The sequence below is a fragment of the Triturus cristatus genome, chromosome 3_1 (genome assembly GCF_964204655.1).
Source record: "Triturus cristatus chromosome 3_1, aTriCri1.1, whole genome shotgun sequence".
Lineage (NCBI taxonomy): Eukaryota > Metazoa > Chordata > Amphibia > Caudata > Salamandridae > Triturus > Triturus cristatus.
Genome location: NC_140583.1, coordinates 361742388 through 361769298, shown reverse-complemented (window position 1 = coordinate 361769298; position 26911 = coordinate 361742388). Strand labels below are relative to the sequence as shown.

The window sequence follows — 26911 nt, the reverse complement described above, 5'->3', positions numbered from 1 at the left end:
ATCTCGGGGGGTGGTCCGGGGTGCTGCCTCCCACCCTTCCTTAACCAAACTGAGGGGACCTCGGACGGGGTGCCCATAGAGTAATTCAAACGGGCTGAACCCTAAGGACTTCTGGGGGACCTCCCGGTAAAATTCTTCTCGGGTGGGCCCGCCCTCGTGGCGCCAATGGGCCAACTCGGGTAGATCCCCCAACTCGGGGACCGGGGCGGGGTCGGATGGTGCGGGTTCGTCGCTGGCGACGGACCCTTCCGATGGGGGAACGGGAGGACCCTCGGCGGGGACGGTGCTGGCTACTTCGACCGGGGTGCTCTCGACTTCTCTCCGGGGAGTGAGTCGGGCTGTCATAGATCAGGTGGTGGCACACACCCACTCGGGGAGTCCCATCATTCCTAGGTGGGCCTTGCGCTCTACGTGCTTCCAGGGAGAACTCTCCAGGTCGTTCCCTAAGAGGCAGTCGACCGGCTGGGAGGTTCTTACGGCCACCTTGAGTTTACCTATCACCCCTCCCCACTCAAATGGCACCAGGGCTACCTGACACATACTTTCCCTATTGTCTGCAGATATTACGGGGCAAAAGACATTGGGGAGGATCTGCTCCTCGGGAACTAGGTGCCTGAGGACACCGGTGATACTGGCCCCGGTGTCCCGCAGGGCCTCTACCTGGTGGCCATTGATCTTGACGAGCTGCCCATATTTCTGTGTGTTGGAGGGTAGGAGGCTACCAGGGATCATTTCCCTATCTCCCAGGGATACCAGGGCCATAGCGGCGGGTTCCCACTCCTCGGCTTCCTCAACCTCCTCCCCCAGGGCTACGTTGGCTATCTGTCTCGCAGGGGTGACTTGGGTGGCCATGGGGCACTCTGGGTCATTGGCGTAGTGCCCGGGTTTCTGGCAACGAAAACATGTGACGGTCACCCGGTGTCCTCGTCTCCCAGGGGGCCCTGTTACTGGTGGGGGGGGCGCCGGGAAAGGTGGAGGTGGTGTCTTCGGGGGGCTAGGCTGGGACTCCCTCGGCCCTCCCTGGTTCCCTCCCCCTCTCTGGCGGGGTGGTCCCTGACTGGTTCGGGGGTACTCTCCTACCATGCCCCGGGAGACCCGGGTGTTGGTCCAGCGGTCGGCCTCCACGGCCAGCTTCCGGGGATCTGTGAGCTTGCTATCCAGCAGATGTTGACGTAGCTCTACGAAGCAGTTCGCAGCCAGATGTTCCCATAACATGAGGTCAGTGAGTTCGGCAAGGGTGGTGACCTTGCTGCCCTTGACCCACCCATCGAAGGCCCGACTAAAAAAGTTTACATACTCCACCCAGGTGGTGCCCGGGATCTTCCTGCAGTCCCGGAACCGTTGGCGGTACATTTCTGGGGTGAGGCCGTATCTTGTGAGGAGAGCCTCTTTCATGTGGCTGTAGGAGGTCTGCAGGGAGAGGGGTAGGTCGAGCAGGGTGTCCCTTCCTTCGCTCAGAAACCGTCCCCACAACCCCGCCCCCCAGTCCTTCTGTGGAATCCGATGGGAGGTCATGGCGACCTCGTAGGCCCGAAACCATTGCTGAATGTCATCGTTTTTATAATATTCTTTGACCACACCCTTGGGGATGTGGACCTTCTGTTCCGCTGGGGTGGCCGTCTCTCGGTTCCCCGAGGGCCTCCCGTCCTCATTTCGGGCCTTGAGCTCGAGTTCCTTTAAGCTCCGTTCGTGCTCCAGTTGGAGCTTTCTTCCTTCGTGCTCCCGTTGGAGCTTCTTTTCTTCCAGTTCGCCTTGTACACGCTTTTGCTCTACTGCTAGCTTTTTCTCCGCTAACTTCAATTCGCCCTCGATTTTGAGTTTGGCTAACTCGAGTTCATGACTGCGGCTTCTCTCTCTGTCCGCGAGCTCTTCCGGGGATAGGCCCCCGTCTGGTACGATGCCTCGCACCTGATTGCTACTGCTTTCACTTTGGGGGAGTTCGGCTTCGTCGGGGTGCTCCCCCGTGCTTTCCGGGCGGGAGGCCCCGGTCTCCACCCAAGTTTTCAGTGCTTTCTGCAAGTCTTCCTTATTGTTGAGGCCAGTGGTAGCGATTTTAAGTTCTTTGCAAAATTGTTTTAGCTCTTTGTGTGTGTATTCTTCCAGATGCTCCACCTGGAACACTCTGTTGGCGTTGGTTTCTGCGGAGCTCGTGGCGCTTCCTTCTGCCATCTTTGTTGGTCGTGCGTCCGTTGTTCACTGTACGATCTCTAGGTGATGGGCCCGAATCCCGTCGCTTGCCACCAATGTTAGACGGCGACCTCAGAGGAGCCCGGAAAGGGGTCCTGACTTCCCTGAGTCCCACCCGTGTAGTATTGTAGCCGGGCACTGGCGGGAGATTCCCCAGGGGGAGGAATCTCGCAACTAGGATCGTACTTCTGGCACCACACGACACAGAGAGACCACACTGGGTATTCTCAGAACAAGCTTTATCAAATAGGTATCACTGCAAATATGTACAAGGTGAGCACGGGCTCAAGAGTCTCGGAAAGGTAGGGGGTAGCGGGACTGTCTCTGGTAACTGTTCAAAGCAGGGACGTATCCGGCGCACAGCTCACAATCCTCGAGCTGGGGGATACGTGGTCGGAGTTGGGGTCCGGCGGGACCGTGAGAGTCTGGGGGAGCCGCGAGTCACTCAGCAGGGCTCAGGTACCAGTTCGGAGGTCTTACGTTCTTCAGGGAGCCGCGAGTCACTCAGCAGGGCTCAGGAACAAGTTCGGAGGTCTTACGATCTTCAGGGAGCCGCGAGTCACTCAGCAGGGCTCAGGTACAAGTTCGGAGGTCTTACGATCTTCAGGGAGCCGCGAGTCACTCAGCAGGGCTCAGGTACAAGTTCGGAGGTCTTACGATCTTCAGGGAGCCGCGAGTCACTCAGCAGGGCTCAGGTGAGTTCCAGTTCCAGGAGCCGCGACCACGTCAGCAGGCTCTCGTTGTTCCAGCGTCGAATCTGCCGGACAGTCTCAGAGCACCCCTTGTTATAGGTCGACCCTGCTTTGATGTCCGGAGTCTGCGCAGGCAGGGGTCTTGTCACCTGGGGGCCGCTTGTCGGGGTTTCCTGCTATTGTCTTTTGATCCTTTCAGGGCCGGGTCGGGAGGAGTCCCAGACACCCAGCAGGCACGGAGCCAGCCCGCAGGGAGGCCGGAGGGCCGATCGAAACCCATCGTCCCAGGGGAGTTCAGAGGTGCGATAGAAACTGCTCCTCCCTCTCTCATCCCCTGGAAGCGTGATGTCCTCCAGCCGGAGTGGCGCCTCTAGGCCCGGGTCGCGCTGGGGCCGGGCGGCCATCTTGTTGCAGGGAGTGGGCACGCGGGCCCGGGGTGGCCGAAAGGAGAGAGGCCATGGACGGGGATGTCCGGAGTTGGCGCAGGTGTCCTGGTGGGAAAGGTCGGCTGGGCCGCGTGCTAGGGCTGCAGGCACCAGGTTTCGGTGGTGCGGGGGCACGGAGGGCCATCCTACGAGGCCGGGTCCAACAACCTTCACTGGTCTCTCCCCTTGCTGTGGTCCCATGACCCAGTCCCCTACCTGGGTATCCTTTTGACCCCTTTGATCCCACACACGCTGGAAGTTAACTACAAGGCTCTAATGGCACAGACACGACGTGCCCTGGACGGGTGGGCTAAACATACGCTATCATCGGGCGCATTGCTGCGGTAAAACTGATGCTGTTGCCTCGCATCTTATATATATTCCAAACCCTTCCATTGACTCCACCACCTGGCACCGTGCGTTCACTACGGCTGGCTTTCAATAATTTTGTCTGGGGTAACAAGAAAGCATGCCTCTCGGTGGCACAATATTCGCACTCCAAAGACAATGGTGGGGTGAGGCTACCACTCCATCCATAGATACTTACAGGCGGCACATCTGTGTTATGTGCTGGAATGGAATCTCCCGCTGTCGGAGAAGCACTGGACCTTCATGGATCAGGCGGTGGCAAGTGCGAATGTTTGGAGAGAACTTTGGCTTTTCAGCTGCCTTCGCTCCTGGGGCCTTTATTCATCCCCAGTTACGTCCGCCACCATGAAAGTGTGGGATAAGGTAGCACTCGCAAAAGGCCTCACCACATTTCCCTCCCCGATGACGCCCCTGGTGGACAATCCGGACTTTCCCCCGGGTGTGAAGTCCACTGTCGCCCAGAGATGGAGAGAGGCGGGCTGCAAGCGGCTGGGACACCTGTTTGATCTCAAGGGCATCATTCCGTTTAGCCGAATACGCTGCGATCTTGACCTCCCCCGCTCAGATGAATATTACTGTGTGCAGTTGCGGCACTGGGCCACCTCTCTGGCCTACCTTTCACAAGCCTCTCGTAAACTTACCTCTTTTGAACAATGGGTGGCGAAGAAAGAGGATGACAAACATCTATATACGCTCCTTACTCCAAATCTGAAAGGAACTCGCCCTCGTGGACAACTCAGGTGGGAGGCAGAACTCTGTAGGATTCTTACAGACAAAGAATGGGATAACATTCATTATAGGGCACATCACACTGCATATCATACAGCTGGGAACGAATCCGCGCTTAAAGTTGCGACATATTGGTATCTCACCCCCGCTAGGATTCACCAATGGAACAAAAACCACACTAAGGCATGGTGGCGTGGCTGTGGGATGTCAGGCTCCCTTTCGCACCTACTATGGCATTGCCCGAGGCTAGAGCGATTCTGGGAATTGGTTCTCAATGATATTGATGCAGCCTTTGATACCGAGATACCCCGCTTCCCTGCCTACACACTGTTAGGGCTGTCCAACCCCCTTACCTTCCCTCTGAGGTCGCTACGCGGCAGGCATATAGTATTGGCTCTCCTTGCAGCACATCAAGCGATCCTACTATACTGGGGCACTACAACAGTACTTGATCATTCGGCCTGGATCCATAGGCTCTGGATGACCTTAGCAATGGAACGGCTCTCACTAATCCAGACTCAGAAAGGTGAGAAATATGCAGAACTTTTGGCTCCATTTATTACATTGCTATCAAAAGATCTCTGTGAGGTCACTTGCCCCAAACTCCTGCAAGTTTTGCATTTGATACCTCCCCCAGTGAACTACGCAGACCCCTAAAGAAATGGAGCGAGAGCGTGTGGGCTGGTGAACTACAGTTCCTTTATAATTCTTGACAATCAGATACGGAGTCCCATCCTTCTTTTTTTTTTGCTTTTGTTTACCTTTTTGTTTTTCGGGTATGGGGGTGGGTGGGTAGGAAGAAGGGGTTCTCTTTATATTCTTTTCTCATTGTTGTTTCCCCTCTGGGTTGACTCTTGCTTTGGGCCACATTGACTTTCTGAAGATACAGGCCGCCTGGACATAATAGTCTTGCTTCTATTTGATGCCTGCCTCTGGGATGTAGGCCCTAATACAATGCCTTCTGTACACCTTGGCAAGCACTGTTTGTAGCCGCCGGCCCCTGTGGTTGTAGGCTGAAGGCTGTGTGCAACTAATGAGTTGTTCCAAAAAATGTCTTTCATTTGGGCCAGATTCTCCTCCCAAAAGGGCTTGATTGTAGGGCGGTCCCACCAGATGTGGCGGAAATCCCCAAGGATACTGCAGCCTCTCCAACAAAGGTCTGAAGTGTGTGGGAAGGTCTTTCTAAGTTTGGCAGGGACTAAGTACCAGTCGAATAAGATTTTGTAATGTGCCTCTCTCCGGCCAAGCGAGTGGTTAAATTTTGCAATCTCGGACCATAGGTGTTTCCACTGCCCCTCTGTTGTCTCTCTTCCCAGAACCTGGTCCCACATTGATCTGTACCGGGGCTGTGGAGTGCATGTGGTGGGAACCAATAATTTGTAGAGAAAATAAATTGTGCCCTTGGACGAACTTTCCTACCGCACCAATGTTTCTATAGGGGTCAATTCCCTAGTAGCCGCCTCCCTGACCGATGGAAGAAGCGCCCAATGCTTCAGTTGCAAATCTTGAAAGTGCTCTAAAGCCGGAACCCCATAGTCCTGTTGACAGTTCTCGAAAGAGAGGATATCATAATTATGAAAAAGATTAGAAAGTATCTTGCATCCTCCCTCTCTCCATACATTAAAGGGCCCCTCTTTAAGTGCCGGAGGAAACTCCGGATTGAAGTGTATCATCTATATGGGGATGGAAAAGAGGTCCAGCCCCTGCTTCGGTTTACCTCATCCCAGATCTTAAGTGCGGTCCTAGCAGGGGTGCTTAGGTACGCATTAGCTGGTCTATATTTCTTGGGTTTCCAGAGCACATCCCATATGGTCCTGCCCACAATAGCCCTATCCAAGTGGAGCCAGTGCTTATCAGAGGCTCGCATAGATCACTCAGTGATAACTCTTAACTGTGCTGCCTTATAGTATAACTCTATGTCGGGGTGCGCCATTCCCCCGCTCTAGGTCTCCGAAGAACGTGCAAGGGCAGACTTGCCCTGCCGTCCTGCCACACGTATCGTCAAAGTAGAGATTTCACCTCTTTCAGGAAGTTTTTATCTACATCTATTGGAAGGGCCTGGAATGAATAGAGCAATTTAGGGAGCAGAGTCATTTTAATCCCATTAATCCTCCCCAACCACAAGATAAATGGGGGCTTCCAGCGCTGTAGTTCTAGTTTTACCTGTCTGAGTAAGGGAGGGAAATTAGCCCTAAACAGGCCTTCTATAGTGGAAGTAATCTGTATTCCCAGGTACGTCAACCCATGTTTGACCCAGGCAAAGGGGGAGTCCTCCTGAAGTGCTCTCATTTCTCCCTCCGATAAAGTAATGTTCAGTATAGAGGACTTAGAGAGGTTAACCCGAAAGCCCTCTACGTTCTCGAAAGCTCTCAGTTCCTGATGTAGACCTCTAAGTGACGAGGCTGGGTTTGTGAGTGACAGCAGAATGTCATCTGCGAACAGTGACACCTTTTTCCCCCCCTAGCACCCCAAATCTGACCCCTTGAATGTCTGAGTTCGCCTGAAGACGGGCCGCCAGCGGCTCGATGCACAGGGCGAACAATAGAAATAGAGGGCACCCCTGCCGCGTACCCCTCCCCAACCCAAAGAACTCTGAGCTAACCCCATTAACCTGGACTCTCGATCTCGTATTTAAATAATTGGCTTGTATCATCCGTAAAAATCTTTCCCCGAATCCAAACTTCTCCAGAGTGAGAAACAGCAAGTCCCAGTCCACCCTGTCGAAAGCTTTTTCCACATCTAGCCCCCAACAATATTGTTGGAATTTTGAACTTGTTAACATTTTCGACAAGGTGGAGCGTCCTGCGGATGTTGTCTTGTGTCTGTCTCCCCTTTATAAAACTGGACTGATCCAGGAAAACAATGTCGGGCAATAGGTTTTCCAAATGCATTGCCAGGATAGCCAAATACAGCTTAGCATCCAGGTTTAGGAGAGCTATTGGCCTATAAGAGGCACAGTGCCGGGGGTCCTTGCCCAGCTTTGGGATTACTGTAATGAGTGCTTCTGCCATGGTGGGTGTGATCGCCTGACTTGTCGATATGTCGTTAAAAAGGGCAGTCCGGTAAGGAACCAGTTCGGGGGTGTATGTTTTGTAGAACTGGGCTGTTAGACCATCCATCCTGGAGATTTATGGAGTTTAAGTGCCTTAATCGCAAGTCGTACCTCTTCGTCCGCCAAGATTCTGGAATCCTGGAGAGTGCTAGGGCGTCCAAGTAGGCCTTCTGCGCCTCGGTATCGGGTGGAGGTGCTTTATAGAGATCTGGGTAAAAGGCACCAAACAGCAAGGCTTTACCCCCGTCGTCCAGTTCTAGTCCCCCCCTTGTATATATTCCCCCAATATACTCCTTGGACCTCTTCTCCCTAAGTTATTGCGCCAGGTGAGAGCCTACCTTCTTCCCCTGAGCGTATGCACTGCGCCGGAGCAGTGTGAATTCAGCTCTGTTTGTGTAAATTGCCCCCAATTTCCCTTTGAAAGAGCTCAACTGCCGCTTTAGACTGCGGGTGGGATTCTTCTTAAATTCCTGTTCCGCTTGTGACAGCTGTTTCCAACCCCTCCCGTTCCTTAGCCCTTTCCATATTGAGTGCCAAAACCAGCGCTAAATATTTCCCCCCTAATGACAGCCTTAAAGGCGTCCCAGTTGTTTTGGGGTGATATATCCCCCAGGTCATTTGTTTGAAAAAAACTCTCGGATTGCAGGCCGTAATTCATCCCGCATAAACTTGACCCATGTCACAGAGGCGGTAAAATACCATTTTGGGAAACCCTGCGCCTTCTTACCCCAGTTTAGACCAACCGTTACTGGACTATGATCCGAGATAGTGATGGGGAGAATCTTAGCTCCCTAGAGTGCACCCTGCAGGTCCTGTGACATAAAAATATAGTCCAGCCTCTGGAGTAAGTTTGGTGGACGTGTGAGTAGTATGTCAAGTCTTCGGTGGAGGGGTTGAGAAATCACCATGCATTAAGGAGCCCCCTGTTAAGAAATGCTTGCTGCAGGGATTTGGGGAATCTGCCTCCTCCGATTTATGTGGGTGTGAGCTATCATTTGTCGGATGCAAGGTGAGATTGAAGTCCCCCATCATAATTATTTGTCCTTCGGCAAACTCACTCGCCATCTTCAATAGCAAACTCACAAAGGTCACTTGCCCAGTGTTAGGGACATATGCTGAGACCAGAGTCACCTCTCTACCTCTAAGCTTCCATTGTGCTTGGTTATGGCAGAAGACCTATATATAAGTGAGTAGCTTTTGTGCCTAAGCCTCAGCTCTTTTGATCTCTTAAGATGCGTCTCTTGGAGCGCCACTACATCAAATTGATGGTTGTCTAGGTATTTCCAAATTTTATGTCGTTTGATCGGTGAGTTGAGGCCTTTCACATTCCATGTCATGACCGATATCATTTTATGGGGTATCTCCGTCTCCGCGCTATGTGACCCTCTTGAGTATGCCTTGTCCTTCCTCCTGGCCAGTTACCTGTCAGCAGAATCCTCTCATTTCTGATCCCAAAGATCGGACACCGGTGTAGACCTGAACCCCCCCTCCTGCTTATCTACCACCCCCCACCCTCCCTTAACTGTAAACCAAAAAACATTGAAACAGACATTGGATGATCGCATGACCCTTACTTGTCCTGCTTTTATGATAGTTATTGTTAGGTGCGTTGAGCCGGGGATTCGGCCCTCGCCCGTCACCTTGCTGTCTGTGTTTCAGTGTCCAATGTAGTTGTGTACTCATTGCAGCGTAGACTTCGTCTGCTCAATGGCCGGCGTCTCCTGTGTCACGTGGGAAATAGCATTACCCCTTTTTGACCTCTGGAGTCTCTTGCCTTCTGAGGTCCCAGCACGTCGTAGTATTAGTACGTTGTATAACCCCAAGCAGCGCCGAGGTAAGTAGCATAGACGTCTCAATTGCTTTTTGCCTACACGCCGGTTGCCGTGTGGTCCTCTTAGTCACAGTGACTGCTCAGTTCCCCAGTTTCACTAGTGGTTGTGGACTGGTGCCGATTAAGTAAAATCTGTGCTGACCGCCTCCAACATAGTGTCCATCTCACATTGTGTAAGTCCTTCCATGTGATCCTGTAGACCACTGTTCCTTGTTGCATGCGTTCCTTCCAATTAAATCTTCATTATAGACTATTAGCAGTTCCTACTGTCTTTGAGGGGCGCCCCCTTGGAAATCGTTGTTAAGCCACCTACCTGCCTCTTATCTGCTTTTATACTCCAGAGCAAACAGAAAGCCCGGTCTCTATGATTTTTCTGAAGCAACACAAGGCTATGAGTAACATAAGGTATAGTTTTTCAAATAATATCCTGAACACGGATCTGTAAGGCATTACACCTAAATTTAACCTGTTAGTTGGCAGGCATGTTATAAGAGCACATTGCTTGCAAAAAATCCAGTAGATTTGAAAAGGGTGCACATGCCAGCAAGCTGTCTCCACATATTTAATGTTCTGTCTTGCACCCCAATGTCATTACATGAGCAGTGCAGTAAATAAAAGGTCCTTATCTCACTTCTTTACTTGCTTCTTATCATTCTTAAGTCAATCTCTTCCTTCTCACTCTTTACCCCACCCCACTGTGATGCTGTGTTTCTTCTGTATTTGTATGCATTTACTGTCTTCTGAATTCTCGTCGTAAATGTACCTGCATATCTGTGTTCTTAAAATGTTGGCATGTATCCTGCTACTGTATACCCTTTGGAGATAGGGTGGGCTTTATAAATACATTAATAAAAAAAATAAACGAGGAATTTGAGAAAGGTTTCAAAAATGATATCTGATAGAGACTTCTAGCTGCAGATTCCTTACCTTTGAATTCCCCATGCGTCAGGCTGGATCTGAAAACTTTTGCATGAGCAGTAATGTGATGTCGTTGAAATTAATTATGACTACGCGGTCACCTATAAAGGCTCCACCCAGATGCACGGACATCAGTTCTTTTCTTACCGTGGCAGTCAAGTGTCAATCCAGGAAAAGCTACCCCTCTGTTGGTTTTGGCAGTTTTTAAAAACTTTTTGGAGACCAAAACTTTCGAGGTCGAGGGATGTCTTCGAGAAAGACAGGATTTAAACCATGTGGCACCGGTCAATGTGCCATGTCTGTAACTCCCCGCCCCCCCTCGGATGTCTTTGGTGCCTCAAGTGCAACCACGACTAAAGGTTGTGCTCGGACTGTCGGGCCATGGCCCTGCAGGAGTGTGCTGTGAAGCTCCTTGCAGCCCAGCAGCCGACGCTGGCCAGCGAGACTCCACGGAGATCCCAGTCACGATCGAAGAAGTCGGAGGTCGCCGGACCGCTCCAGGAGCCCCAAGTCCTCTTTCTCCCACTCAAGGTCTTCTGGGCAGAGGCACAAGAAAAAGAAGTCTAAATGGACTTCATCTTCGCCTCAACTATCGTCAGTCGATGAACGAGGTAAGGAACACAGACATTGTAGGCACAGTTGTGTGGAGCCGGATCCAGGGTGGGGTCCGTACCTCCCTCCATTTCCAGGAACCAGAGCGACCCCAGCTCAAATAAAAGCATTGTACAAGGCCATGCGCCGCGTATTTGAGCGGACTGACCCATCTGGTAAGCCTTCGGGTCCCGTGAGGTCAGAAGGGGCCCCATCTGATTCAGCTCCGGTGCCAGTGGGTTCTAGGCGATCTGGGACGACACCGATCGTGCCTACGTCACGTTCCCCGTTGTCGGACCTGAAGTCTGTGCCTTCAAGCCGCCGGTGACTCTCTGTCTGATCGGCATCACTTGATGCCAACTCTGACGCCGGTAGAACCCAAGGCTCTATGTTATAGCCTGGTTATTTTCAGGACTTTTTAGATACCAGAAAGGACTGGAAGGGGTCCATGGACCCTTTAGAGCACCAGGATGTGTCTGTTGAACAGATGAACTGCCCTTTATTGAGGCACTTACTGATGTTCTCTTAGGCACATGGTCCAAGCCTAGCACAGAGGCTTCTGTGAATAGTACAATTGCACACTGCCATCGCTGGCTCACGACGAACCAAAGTTCCTCAGCCAACATCCCAGCCCTGAGAGCTTGATTGTGCAGACTGACTCTGAGGCTGCTTGGCCTCATGGCCTCCTGCATCCTGTTAGCAAAACACAGAAGATGGCGTATGCTGGCTCTGCAGTGGGTCCTGAAGTTCCGGTGGATCCAGCATTAGGGGAATCTCTTGGACATGGTCCAGATCTCGAAGGAACTACAAAAGACCTGCAGTGGTGGCTAATGAGTCCGCGATTGGGTAAGAGGCAGACCCCTCTCCACTCCCCAACCAGATCACACAATAGTGACAGAGGTATCACTCCTGGGATGGGCAGCCATCTGGGGGAGGTGGAGATCAAGGGACACTGGTCTCTGGCAGAGTCGGGGCTCCACATCAATTTGTAGGAGCTTCGAGCATTCCGGTTGGCATCAAAAGCATTTCTTCCCTCTGTCAAAGTGAAGTTTGTGCAGGTGTTTACAGATAACACCACCGCCATGTGGTACTGCAACATATAGGGTGGGGTGGGGTCATGGCCCCTTTGTCGAGGTGCTGCGTCTCTGGACATGGCTGGAATACCAGGGCATAAACCTGGTGGTTCAACACCTGGCAGGTTCTCTGAGCGTCAGGGAGGACGAACTCAGCTGTTGATGCCTAGTGGATGACGAATGGTGTCTCCAGTCGGAGGTGGTACAAGGTCTCTTTCAGCAGTCAGGAAAGCCTTTGTTAGATCTGTTCACCTCTGAAGAGAGCGCGCAATGTCGGCAGTTTGCGCGCTGGAGTTTTCAAGGCGACTATTGTTCTGCAACGCTTTTCTTTGCGAGTGGAGCTCAGGCCTTCTATACGCCTTTCCGCCCATACCACTTTTGCCCAGGGTTCTGAAGAAGATCAAGAGCAACCGGGCCCAAGTCATTCTTGTGGCTCCAGACTGGGCAAGGAGAGTCTGGTATCCAGAGCTTCTGAAAATGAGCATCGATCCTCAGATCAGTCTGCCCCTTGGAAGGATCTTCTGTTGCAGCAGGGGAGGGTTCTCCACCAAACCTGTTAACTCTCCACCTCCATGATTGGAGATTGAGCGGTGACAGTTGATAGCTTTCGACCTTCCTCTGAAAGTATGTAAGGTCATTTAGGTGGCCAGGCGGCCCTCAACTAAGACAGTGTATGCCTGCTGTTGGCAAAAGTTTGTAAAATATTGTACAGAAAGGTCTATTGACCCTCTTTATTCTTCTTTATCTGCTAACCATCTCTTAATTATTACCCTTGACCAGCATTGCTCTACGTTGGGTACTCTCAAGGGTAATCTTTCTGCTCTGACCACTTTATTGCTACTGTCAGACCAATCTTTTTTGCTTCAATCTCTTGTTGTAAATAGATTCCTAAAATATTGTGCACATGTTTCCACCTATACCCTTTGTTATGCCTCAGTGGGACCTTAATTTGGTCCCCCCATTTCTGATGTGTGCTCTTCTTGAGCCATTGCATAATTGTCTCCTCTGGCTGCTTACTATCAAGACAGCCTTTCTGGTGGCAATAACATCTGCCCCAGGGGTCAGTCAATCGTGCTGCCTACCTTTTTTTGCTCCTCCGCATCCCTCTAAGGAGGAGGAGCATCTCCATCGTATAGACTCAAAAAGAGCATTGTCGTTGTACCTTGACTGCACAAAAGAGTTCAGAGTGGATGGCCAACTCTTTGTGGGATACATTGGAGCTAAAAAAGGGTCTGCTACTCCCTGGCTTAGAAGCAGCCCCCTGAGGGCTTACGAGTCCATTCCCCCAGGGGAAAGACTGCAACCACGGCATTGGCTCACGGTGTCCCACTCCTAGGTATCTGCTAGGCAGCAACGTGGGCATCTTTGCACACGTTTGCCAAACACTACTGCCTGGACAGTCCGGTCCGCAGAGACTGGCATTTTGCCCATTCGGACCTGCAGGATTTCTTAGTGTAGGAAATCTGTCTGCAGCCCACCACAATTATGGAATGGCTTGGGTATCTTTTCAAAGGTAAGGAATCTGCAGCTAGAAGTCTCTATCAGATAAACAAGTTACTTACCTGCAGTAACGCTTTTATCTGGTAGAGTCCATATCTAGCTGCAGATTACTTACAGACCCACCCATGCCTCCTCGCTATGCGGACTTATTTGTTAGGGCTAGGGTTGCTCCCTTTCCAGGGCCCTTGTTATGACACACAATCAAGTCAGTCACTTAATGGCTCTGCGCTTCTGGTGTGGAAAAGTGAAAAGTACTGATGTCCGTGTGCCTGGGTGGCGCCTATATGGTGACGACGACATAACAGACGCTAACTATGTCACGTGGAGCGGAATTGAGCCACCCGACGGCACGCGCAAGGGGTACTGCTCAAGCAAAAGTTTCCGGATCCAGCATGACGGCTGGGGAATTCAAAGGTGAGGAATCTGCAGACAGATATTGTCTCTATCAAATAATGCATTAGTGAAGGTAAGTTACTTGTTCATCACTACACTCTAAAAATAAAAAATTGTAAAAATATAAGTGACTAGCATTAGCTGGGGATTATTCAGTAGGTACTTTTTTGTGATTCTTCTCTGCTGCTTCTTCAGAGACACATTTGTACTACTGGCAATCTACAGAAATCTGAACTAGTAAAATATTTCACTAAATACTGGCCATTAAACTACTCTATATTTTGTGTAATCTGTTTATTTACATTTACAGAAGCCCAGATAAGATTTCTTAAGGCAAAATTGAGAGTAATGCAGGAGGAGCTGGACACAGTATCTCGTGAATGTAACAAAAAGGTAAGAGAAAAGTATTATTTGAGCTAAAACATAAGGCCCACTGTTATGTAAAATGTGGTATTGGTTTCCTAAAATGTAGTGAGGTCTCCTACAGACAACTTTAGTTCCTTTTTCTTTGTTTTTTATTGTAGTGCACCTGCATCTTTTCTTTTTATTGACCACCCTCCTTGCTCATTTATTGTTTCCAAGTGCTCCCTTGCGGAGCCCCGTTCCACTAACCTCACTTTTTATAAAAGTTGTTTATTTAGATATATTGTTTGTAGACCCAGCAGCTGCAAATTGCTAGCGGGCTGTTTGTTGTTCTTTTTTGTTTTTCTGACATAGCCATCAACCATGTTATAACGGTAAAGTAATAAAGCCAAAATGGTGGCCACCTTGTCACATCTTATGCACGAGCATGCATTGTGAGGCAAACATTGGAATGCTGTACTGGTCCTTTTGGCTTTTTTCAATTCAATTGTAACTTTATTCGGTTATTAAAACAAAACAACCATAAAAGTACAAATAAAACCACATGTTTAATAAAATTAATTAATCCAGTAAAACACAGTAATCACAATAATGTCATCACAAATCAGGATATTTTAGATTTCCGAAGTTTAAAAACATTTTTAAAAAACGCAGAGATAGATACAACAGTTAAAATGTTATCTAATCTTAAAACAGCTAAAAAGGCAGGACAACAACGATTTACTCCCAGAACTTTAATATCGGCACAATCCATCTTCGCCTAGGTATTAAGTAAAGTTTACAGAAGAAGAGGATGTGACTGTCTGACTACTCAGACAAATCATCACATGGGCATTTGTTTAAATGTTTCGACCAGTTATTCATTTTAGGGAAACTAAGTGACCTGAATAATAAGTTTAATCTAAAACGAGTTAATAAATACCTCTCGTAATCACTCATTTGTAACTTAACATATGGCTGCATTTTGCTTGCAGTCGTTATTAGCTGGTGTGCGACCACCGTGTTTTTTAAACATTTCAGTGGCGGTTCTGCGTTCTCCCAAGTGTTTCATGCACTTTTCCTTCAAGGCTTTTCTAGGGATATTTTGGCTTTTTTAACTTTACTGTTTCAACATGACCGACAGTCATATTATAAGTAAAGTAAAATAAACATAAATAACAGGTTCTCAAAAAAATGCCGGCATGCTGAAGCTAAAAGCAAGACTTGTTTGGGTTTGACAATACTTGTTTGTGCCTCGAGCAGTGCTAAAAGGATTCTCACTTCATTGTAAAGCATCTACCTCCTGCAGTTTTGTTCATGAATGAAGAATTTTTTCCAGAGTGGTTTATTTTCAAAATCGACCAACTAAGTTGGCATGCTTCCAGACCAAATTTTTAAAGTAGTGAAGGCCATAGATAATGTGGTGCATTTTTATTAATTAAATGTTAGAAGACAGCTGAAACTTTGCGGGAAAGATCAGTTCTATTGAACATGTGCATGAAATGTTTTATTTCCTTTAAAGTTTATTTGTTGGTGGCATTAACTCACCTTTGGGCAAATGACGCCCTATTACCCAAAACTATGATGCCACAAACTCACTAGGGGAATTCTTCTGGATCACACTAATATGCAGCAAAATAGAAGTCACTCTCCAGCCCCTTCTTCCAAAGAAGCAAAAGGCAAGAGAAAAAGAGGGGGTAAGAGAGACCCTACTCCCACAAAAGCCAAAAGACTCCTTCAATGGATTGCCAACCCCAGACCCAGTTGCAGCGTTTATCTCCCCTCAATCTGGAAGATCTGTACGTAAAATTAAACTCTTTTGCAAACCAGGGTGCAACTTTTCTTGACACGTTTGAAGAACATTGAAAATCTTACACAACTTACTGAGACGGGCGGGCAAGTTGAAATACGGAGGGGTTCTCTGTGCCCACAGTATCTTGAGCACCCGGAAGTCATCCTTAAATATGTGAAGTTGCCCTAGGAAAGAGGTTAACAAGGATGGGTATAGGGGACAAGGCAGCTCCTTGGGTTTCGCCACAATACCTGTAGCCGTTCGCAAGTGGGGTATGGCGTCCATCGAGCAGAGTGCCAGGTTACCATCTTTAGGTATCCAACCAGACAGACCTCATTTACAGAAACCCTCCCACAGCATAGAAGTTGTCAGGCCATTAGTAAGAATGGTGACGGATAAAAGAGATGCCCCTCTGGTAAATGGAGGAAATAAAGCACACTCTTTAAGCCCATGGTCTCATGTCTCATGTCCGGTTTTATAGTACTGGCAAGTGTTTCGGAATTAAGACGTCTTAATCTGATTCTACAGTGCAGCTAATGGAGAAAGCACGCCATTGGTTGTCCAAGAACGGCGGCCTGTATTCAGGGAAAACTCCTTATGTCGAGGTGAACTACCTGGGTAGGCCCTGCCTTAAAGAATATAAAGGGGGATTGCATTGTAAATCATTTTGACAGCATAAGATTAGCTGGTGACTTACTGGGACAGTTACCGATAGCAACACTATCAGAAGAAATGTTTCCCTTGGAATCAACTACCGTACAATAATCACATTCCACCATGCATCATGAGAATCACTCACATAAGTGTGTATTGTTAAAAGAGAACCCAGCAATTAATCATAAACACAAAATCACAATCAAATATTAAAAATCACATGAATTTATTTAAAATATTTGAACACTGATGACTCATACAATTCTTTAAAAAGACAATGCAATTTACATAAAACTAATACAATACTAAGCAAATCAATAACAAGAGACAAAAACAAGCGACATATTAAAAATCATCAACAGTTCGTTAATTCGATTGAATCTATATTGAAAGTCATCTAATTATAAACAGTTACTGACTCCATAGTTCCTCGAATTTATCACCACAGGAGCGTCGACGCGTTTCGGTGTGCTAACGGATTTTGCACCACCTTCATCAGGACCTTTCATGATAATTGTCTCTTTCTAAAAATTAGCACAAAGATCATGTGTGCCTCACTATTGATAAGCAAACTGGACAGAGCTCAATATAAGCGTAATCTTGACAATGGGATCCTCCAAATAGTGTTTGTTTTATCTGGTCCGGTTAAGATACTTGCTTGCAGTAACATCTCTACTCAAAAGAAGTTTGCTTCACTCCCCAAGGTAAAACCTGTCAACAAATTATGACCAAGTCATCAAGAGTTGTCATTATATATCCATACTTATAATGCCACAGACCAGCCACTGCTCATTCACGCCTGAACTCCATGAAGGCTGGTGATACAGCAGCATTTTAACACTCCGGGAGACTGTTGGTCCTGCCAATTGGAGTCTTTCGTACACCCACTCATGAGGAGGAAAACCTAAAATGAGCCCTTTGAGAAAATGCTTTATATCCCATTGAGCATATAATGACATGGAGTGACAGGGATGTTGAGATATTTAAAAGGATTGGAAAATACATTTCCCCTGCAATGAGATTATATATGTACTCCTTTGCAGCCTTTCAAAAAGAGGGGCACACTATACCCGTCTTGAAAAAGGTGACCAACAATCTATCGATACCACTGAAACGCGTCAACAGTTGGGATATAACTGAATCCAATACACAAGCCAGCTCGTTTGACAAGGAAATTTGGACTGCTTACTTGTTTGGCATTACATTATCTGACCTGGATTGGTTTACGAACCACTAACAAGTGAATTGTCGTTTTTGTTGTTTGACTCTCTTTCTTCATGTTTTATTATTTCTCTTCAGTAAAACATTTTTTTAGTTTGTGTAATATCAATGAATATGAATTGAACTATAGATTGACTTTGTAGAAGCACTTACGTATTGCACTATCTTGCACTGTAATTTGATGATTTCTTTTATTTCCCCTGTTTTAATATTGTCATTTTTGTCTGTGTATTGTATGGCACTGATTATGGTTTTTAATAATATGTAAATTGATGATCCGTACTTAACTTTTCTTTTCTTCATGCTTTTAAGGTTTAAAATAATTTTTAAAAAGTATTAGTTTTTCCATCACTTATTAGTGGCTGGTCTGTGGCATTAGAAGTATGGATATATAATGACAACTCTTGATGACTTGTTAATTAATTTGTCGACAGGTTTTACCTTGGAGAGTGAAGGGATCTTCTTTTCCTGGATTGGTTACGCCCTGTCCCTGTGACACGTGCGGCCTCTCTTTCTTTATTGAGAGAAGGTCTGTTTCTAAGCCAGCCTTAACTAGGAGAAATGCTTCATTTTGAAATGGGATAGGGTAGAGGTGCCAAAATTAGTTGCCTCAGTTTTGACATGGAATAAAGTTGCTGTGACGACTTGCCTGGATGACCAGGCCACCCCAAACCGAGTGTTAAGTGCATTTCAAAACATTGAGTAGAATTAACACGTCCTCTATCTACCAAAAAGCCTCTATTGATGCAGTGGTTTGATAGCAAATGCTCTGTGGCTTTGGCTAATCTACGTATAGCCTTGAAAGAGGTCACAAATAATCCTCAGTTGGTACAGTCATTGCCGGCAAGTTATAAAAAAAGTCAGACAAGACAGAAGGAAAAATTTGAAAGAAGAATCATAGGAAAATGTATTGCACACCTCGGAGCACAGTAATAATGTTGGGTTCTAAAAGATAGGAAACGCTCCCTTTCTAAAGGACTTGGAGGATCTGTCCCTAGACGTACATATTGAGGAAGAGGGATAGGTTAACTACTTCCTTAACATTTTTCTGAGCAAAGAGGGCCCAAGTAATAGAGAAGTTCTTTCTGATATGATCTACCACTCTCCCTTGATCTTTGAAGTGGCAGAGGTTGATTTAGCCCTGCAGCAGTCTAGTGAAGTCTCCTGGCTCTGACTGGGTGCCTGTTAGCATTTTTTGATCCAGCACCTCATTATCGGCCCCATTGTTAACAAATGCTTTCAATTCAATAGCCAAAGTAGGCCCGCCAATCTCCTGGAACCATTCGATAATTGTACCAATTTTCAAGAAGGGAGATTCGTCTAACTCTAAAAATTATAGACCGATCCCTTTAATAGACTGCACACCCAAAATCATGGGTCAAGTTTCAAAATGGATTCAGGAAAGGCCACTACAGACCAATGCTTGAGTCTAATGCTGGTGGCTACTAAATACACTTTACACTTTAGTTAAGCAAGGTCAACTTAGTATGGCCTTTATGGACCGCTCACCCGCATTTCACTGTGTGTGTGGTCCACAGTAAGCTGTGGACTATTATGGAGAGTATGGTTTGGAGGACACGATCAACTTAATCAGCTATATGGGAAGCAACTGCAAGTGTGCGATATGGGAAACCAAGGGAGTGCACGAAAAATGTTAATATTGAAAAAGGTGTAAGACAAGATTGTGTCCTTGCCCCTTTCTGTTTGCCTTGTACATGAATAAATTGGAAATTCACAAACACATCTATTCACTGAACCAGCTTCTCCCCTGTCCTTGTGACAAAAGATCCAGATAGTCCAACATGCATCTTTGTTTTTTGTTCTTTATATAGCTATTAGTGGCAAAATACATTACTCCATTACTACATAGATATGATTTTAGGTAATGTGCACCAGCCCTTTGTTTTATTCAGCAACTAGGTGATGTTCATATTTGTTGCATCCTTGCATCTTTTCTTTGGGAAGCCGTCAAACGTAGGGGCACTCTCTAACTGTGGTTATCATAGTTAAGCTTGCTGTTTCCGGTTTTTACTTTATATCACTGGATCCGCATATGATAGAGTTTGATGACCTTTTTATTATGGCTTAATAAGACTGCTTGTATTAATAATGGATTGTAGCCAGTATATGCTTTTAGAAGAAAGTGATTTCACAATTTCTAAGATCCTCATGTATGTCAGTTTTTATATTTTTTAAACATGGAAAGACATATAGACTATTGTACTTTTATGCATGTTTACTGATGCGAAATAAAGTTTATTGATGATGATGACATGGCATACATTTTATAACTTGCGCAAAATAATTAACTTTTTGTTTCCCTGCTTAACTAAGAAGAGTCACTGAACTCTATATAAGATCCTCCTGTTTTCCTAAATATATTTGTTTTGTAACTCTTCCACTTCTCCTTTTCCTTGCACCCTAACCAAAGTTATTGGTCTATATGTTGTACATGCCATGTCTTTTCTGTCATTTTTAAATGGTAGATTCAACGTTTTACACCTGTAAATTGAGAAGCAGCATTACACTGTAATTTTTGGTTTGTGAAGATTGTGATATTTCTTTGGGGTAATTCAAATGTTCAGATGATGTTGTGAAATAGCTTCTTTTTAGATGTTGTGTGTCCACTTTTTATCATGATTGGTTTGCTTGCTATTATATTATGGACGGTTTCTGGCAATATGTTTAATTTGGCATCTATTTGAGAGATCATTTTTCTGTCTTCTGCTCTTCTCCATTAGGGCTGAATGATTGAGAGACATTGAATGAGGAGAGCAACCCCTCTAACATTTGTCTACATTTAAGCCTTCTCTCTATTTGATGTTGGAGTCTGTAGGCATTCTCTGTGCTCATGAATAATTTCTCGCAGGTAGGCCAAATATGTTGTGGGGCACACTTTACTGCCTGTCACCCACTTAAGGCTCTTGCAACCCATCGACAATGAAAAAAGCTCTGGTTTCCCTAGACACAGGTGGAAGAGACAATATGCACCACAGCGTGCAAAACAGCTGTTTGTTCATTGTTCTCGTGGATCTTCACGTCTGGTGGAATGCTCCGAAATAGGAGTCAAACATCATTTTTTATTTTTTTATTTTAAATCTTTACCTAGATGTTTTTTGTGTAGGTTCTCAGCAAAAGATTATGCACTGCTCACTTTAGACATTGGTTGCATAAATCCTCCAGTTGAAGTTATTATCTGACTTGGTCTCTCTGATTTGCATCTGAGCATATGTTTTTTGATTCCTTAATATTGACCTGGTGCGGGGATGTCTAATAGGATAAAGCCATTAACATCAGCGTGGCAGTCTTGCCCACATGTGACATTACCATTCTGAGTTAAAGAGTACCAGAGTTTTGGAACACAAAGTGTTAGCACTTCCATTGTTATTTATTTGCTATGTTTGTGTAGTGCAAATCTAGCTACATGCGTAGCAGGACGCTTCCCATTAAACTAGAAAAATAATCTTGTAAAAGGGATAATATTGTATGTCAAATTCTATCAAACTAGTGATGTTTTGGTTCTATCATGGAGTGCAAGTTGATATTGGTGCTGAAATATTTTAGCAAGTGTTTCTGTACTCTTTGTGGCAGATAGGAGGACAGTTTGTGCAATGTTTTTTATATGTTTTTTTATTTACTTATGAAAGCTCTAGGAGCAGTTAGGATTTGCTTCTAGTATTTCTTTTTTCCTGTAGGTAGGCTTGATGTGAAGCCTTATGGATAATATACACCATTTTGAATTGGATTCTTTTATTGAGATGAAGCTAGTGTAGTTTTTTTTATACATGTGATGTGCTCATGTTTCTTAGCTCCTTTAACCAGTAGTTCTGCAGTGTATAAATTAAAACTTTCAGATAGGCCAGTGTATTTTTGGAAGGTCTGCTTGTAATGCATTTCCACTAACTAGTTGTGAGAGATCAATGGCCTAGACAGCCGGTCTGAAGTCCTAGGGTGGGATGGAAGGTTTCAGTTTTCAGATAAGGGGATGTTGGAATGAGGCAGTTTTGGCCAGTGAGTATGTATCATAGAGTAATTTTGGTTATTGATTATAATGTCTAGGGATTGGTAGAGGAAAATTAGGTATGTGTGAGATGCCAAAGTTGGCAAGATTTACCAGCCATTTTTGGAATGAGAGTGGTGAGTCACAGGAGTATAGGAGACATTTAATTTCTGAATCATGGGATCTTCATTGATCACTATAATCATTACAATAATTATTCAAGGTGTGTGTGAACCTCAGAAAATGTTCTCTCCAATGTTCATATCAAAGAGGGTGAAAAGTTTAGCATCTCCAAATGCAGAACACCTTCAAAAGTCTATCAAAGCAAAGGTTTTCTAAATTCTAGTCTGTTTAAAAACAAGAAGCCAAAACACCTATAACATCCATGCAACAAACTGCTGCCTAACATTTCTAAATAATGATGAAAAACCTTTGCAGTTTCTTAAAGTGGCTCCTAAACCCAAACATGCCTTAATTTAGACACACCTTGTTATCTCCTATCAAAAAGAGACCATCAATGCCTAGGCAGTCTCCTGCTCCAGGTAGTACTCCAGAAGCTCCTCCTTCTTTATCTGGGTATTTTGATTCTCATTATATTCTAAGAAAATGCTACAATAATAAATCTTCTTCTCGTTCTCTAATGATAGTTTCTCTAGTAATAGAGTTGCTTCAAGCCCGAGCCTCTCCTGGACTGCAGCAACCGTTAGTTCCAGACTTTCTTGAATAAGCAGAGTAGTAGTTCCTAATACAGGCTATGTGCAAACTGGCAGTCCTTGCTTGTTCGAGAAATACATGAATTTCAGACAGAGCCTGAGTTTTTCTAAGGGCAGATCCCAAGCCATATTCTGTCATTGTCTCAACAGTAAGAAGACGTGCTTGGCCCAAGAATAAACGGCATCTCCTGAGAGGCAGATTAAAAGAATGGATGTAGCCAGCAAAAAAATGTGCAGTACAGCAGCAACTTTAAAAACATCTAGAACAACTGCCCTCGTAGGCCAATATGACAGACAAATATGGTGTTGCCTGAACACGTTTTCTGATGACTTGCCAAGACATAGCTGACAGGATTTTGAGGAGTTGGTTCAAGAAAGTCTTCCAAATTCAAACCAGGATTTTGGCATAGCCAATTTGACAGACATGGTAACTGCAGTCTTCTGCCATTGAACTACAGTATGTTGCTGTCCCTGGTTGTGCCTTACCACTCTCAAGCTAGATGCTCAGCTAAAACTACTCAATCTTTTCAGGTTCTTCCCTGTTTGGTCCCCATGCTGAGGCAGAAATTGTATGGGTGAAGAATAAAGCTGAGAAAAAAGATTCTACAAATCACTGTAGGGACCAAGGAAACAATGTTATTCTTGATAGAGGTTTGAGTCTTGTGGTTGGTCCTCTCAAACATCATCAGCAGGGCCAGAGGTTTTGTTGCCAACAGATGTGATGATCAATTATTAAATCATAGCAGCTCCATTCCTCCAAATAATCATGAGGGCTTCCATCAAATATTTGATAGTGACCTTTGCCGGTCACCCCCCAATACTCAATTCCCTCTGTTACCCACTCAAGGCGTCGGTGTTATAATTCATCATTTAGAAGAGTGGTAACAAATGACAGACAACAATTGGATGCTGACTGTTATAGGAGATGGCTATTTGCTAAGCTTTAAGACCTCGATCTGTTTCAGTAGAGCCAGCCTTGAAATTCCATTGCATTGTGTGTAAAAAATATATATATTTTCGCCCCTGTCACCATAAAGGGATAGGCATTTACTCAAGATACATTTTTGTTAAAGCGAAAGGACCGTTGAGGAAATTCAGACCCATCTTAAATCAATGATTACCCAACACATGGATCAGGAGAGAGTGAGATTGCATACAGATGCTCCATCACATCTTTCCTCATTTCAGGCAGTAGACTGGATGTGTGCTGTGGATCTACAGGATGCTTAATTTTTTGCTTTGTGTGGTATTTTATTTACACTTTGGTTTGATGTCCACTCTTAGAACATTCTCCAAGTGCATGACAGTCATAACAGCTCATCTTCGTCATTCTGAAAATATGAATGTATCCAAACTAATATGATCGGCTTATACAGTACTACATCTCAGAGAAATTGACCCAAGATCTGCATACAACATTATCTCTGTTACTCTGACTTGGCTTACAAATAAATATCCAGACATTTGTTACAGCCCCAGTACAAGTTTTGTGTTATCGGAGGGTTTCATTTGATATGGCACAAGGAAAAGTACTTTGCAAGAGCGAGTGCTGTCAATCTTGGAGAAGTGAAAGACCTTGCAATCCTAAAGTTTAGCATATTTTGATCTTGATAGGTTTGATAACTTCTACATGTTTATTGTTTCCAATGCAAGACTGCATATGAGACCTCTGCAACAGTGCCAGAAAGAACTGCAGACTCAATGGGAAGACAGCTGGGAAGTCATACTCCATCTTCTAAAAGCAACAAAGCAAACTGTTGAGGTGGTGCAAGAGGAAGAAACTTCAAGGAGCTTTCTTTGTGCAAACTCCCCCTTTTCAGACGATTGTCATATATCCACTCCTCTCCAGCTGGTGATCCCTTCTAGGCAATCTCTCAGGCCAAGGTGTGTGATCAGTAAAGAAAAGTGTTTTTCATAACAATTTCTTTGAGCTCAGGGCAGTCCATCTGACTTTCAGTGTCTTTCAACAATCTTCGACAATGAGCAGCACCTTGATGCGGACAGATAGTACAAAGATACACTATTTGAGCAAATATGAGATAGAGATCTCTATCTCTAGAGGTTCAGAAGATTTCATCATAGTCTCTGGCCATAAAACTGATGTTAAATGCTATTCACCTACCAGGAACACAAAATTGCCAAACAGGCATCCTAAGCACTATTATATTCAACAAGGAGTTAAAGAGGGAAAATGTATACCAGGCCACCCTCCACTCAATCGGTAATACAAAAACAAAGACCTGGTAACAAAAAAAGGCACTACTTTAAACAATGTAATTACATGGGATTCCTAGTAGGGTAATGTATAAATCTATTACTCCTACATTAGTAGTTCTTATCATGAACTATCATTAAATCCCCAGTGCCATATAACTTAATACGTATAAATTCCCAAAAAATGAGAAAACCAGCCATGTATTGGAGTCACTCAACCAGCACCAATAGGTAACTATAGTGCGACAAATATAAAGGAAAAGTGAGGAAAAAATGAGAAAGTATCTCACGTGTGCAACACCAGAGGAGCTGCTGGCAGGTTCTCACCAGTTTGCTCACGATTTTATCATCATCGATATCTTTCTCATGAAAAAAACTGTGTATCCCATTTAGGAAAGTGTAAAAAATAGAAAAAATGGAAAGAGCAAACCCCAAAACCAAAAAGACCAGTGAAGTCTTAAATAAAATTAGGTCTGACTCACGTATATGGTTCCAACTTCTTTATTTCATTACATGAGTCATCCCAAGGTTAAAAACAGTCATGTCATGTAACCACATTCAGGAATGGCCAACATGTTTCATTGCCTTTTCAAAATAACGGCAAATTCATCAGGTCATAAAGGGTCTGCATTCACTTTCCCTGGACTTTTCTGTTTACAAAAAGAGTGACTGCAAATATGCAAACAAAATAAAAAGAAAGAACACTGCTGGTAAATTCATGAGAAACAACACCCAACTCCTACTTCAAAATTCAAGACAGGTAGTCTGAATTAAAAACAGAACATCGACCCTCTGACTTCAGGCCATCGATGTCAATTACCTAATTAATAAAAAAGTGACATAACCTCATACAATATTGTGCACAGTTGTTTATGATACTTATATTCTGAATGCAGGACTAATCCCTGACGAAGGGTATTTATACCCGAAATGCATTGGAATAAATAGTCCATATATAAGAATGATCAACTTAACATGAATATTCACAATGTATGAATAAAATACATGAACTGAAATTCAACTATTACGAGCGCCTTAAATATTTCAAAGAAAGACAGAACGGATCTAAAGCTGTGCCTAGGGGGACACATCTATGTAAGAAGTGCACAAACCATATTACCTAATGAGAGCCACGGGCCCGCATACCAGCTCTCAATTAGTTATGGGATCTGTGCTTTTTGCACTGCTGTAAGCACGTCCGTTACTCACACCTTCGTCTGAGGAGACAGATACACCGAATCAGTACATTCATATACTGTGCCATAATCATCTACCTACATCCATTCAAAACCGGGTAGACTACAAGGGACTGATTCTCAGGAGCAGCACCTGACAAAATGTTAGCGTCATTCATTGTATAACCTTCACCTTTACAATCAATCAACCCTCAACAACTTACTATCTAGAACTATATCCGAGTATGAATTTTATTCAGCATTTCGTTTTAGAAAGGTAATTATTAATTCGGCCGCCATTACCTTAATCCCAGCTCAATCATATTAGTCTAATCTCACCGTAAGCATTCTTAGCACGGTCACTCATTCCGGCATAAAAGAGTACATGGCTGGTTTTCTAATTTTTTGGGAATTTATACGTATTAAGTTATATGGCACTGGGGATTTAATGATAGTTCATGATAAGAACTACTAATGTAGGAGTAATAGATTTATACATTACCCTACTAGGAATCCCATGTAATTACATTGTTTAAAGTAGTGCCTTTTTTTGTTACCAGGTCTTTGTTGTTATCCTAAGCACTATGAACAAGAAAAATAACTTGAGAGTTCTAGACACCAATGTTACATTTGGTAAATTTTCTAAGTTCGGGGGTCACCCAACAATGGATTTCCTAGCTAAGGTAAAAACTTCAAACATCAAAACTTAGCATACAATAGGTACAAATCAGGTTCCTGAGCAATACTCTTCAAAATGATCTTTATTGTTGCAGCAATTCACCTTACAGTTTAAAACACAGGTAATGCCTTCGGAATATACAATTAAAATTGCATTTTAAAATAATTCCATACCCTAATAACCTTGTGTAAACAGCCAATGAAAGTGCTAAGATTTGTGTAAATTACATGCTCAATGGTTTTGCACATATCCACGACAGTCTCTATTAAAACCTAACAACTCAGCTTGTGAATAAATCAACCCGCATTACACTAACGATAGAACAAGATAAAGACATTAAAAACGTGATATTTATGTCCAC

At 44.9% G+C, this 26911-nt stretch overlaps 1 protein-coding gene across 2 annotated transcripts in view; it reads left to right on the top strand.

Annotated features, from left to right (window-relative positions):
* Positions 1–26911, top strand: part of TEX9 (testis expressed 9) — a 448029-nt gene that overhangs the window by 325064 nt on the left and 96054 nt on the right. For both annotated transcript variants that reach the window (XM_085644128.1, XM_085644127.1), the window contains exon 8: positions 14071–14153. In XM_085644128.1, coding sequence (XP_085500254.1) covers positions 14071–14153 — 83 coding nt within the window. The remainder of the gene's footprint in view (positions 1–14070; positions 14154–26911) is intronic.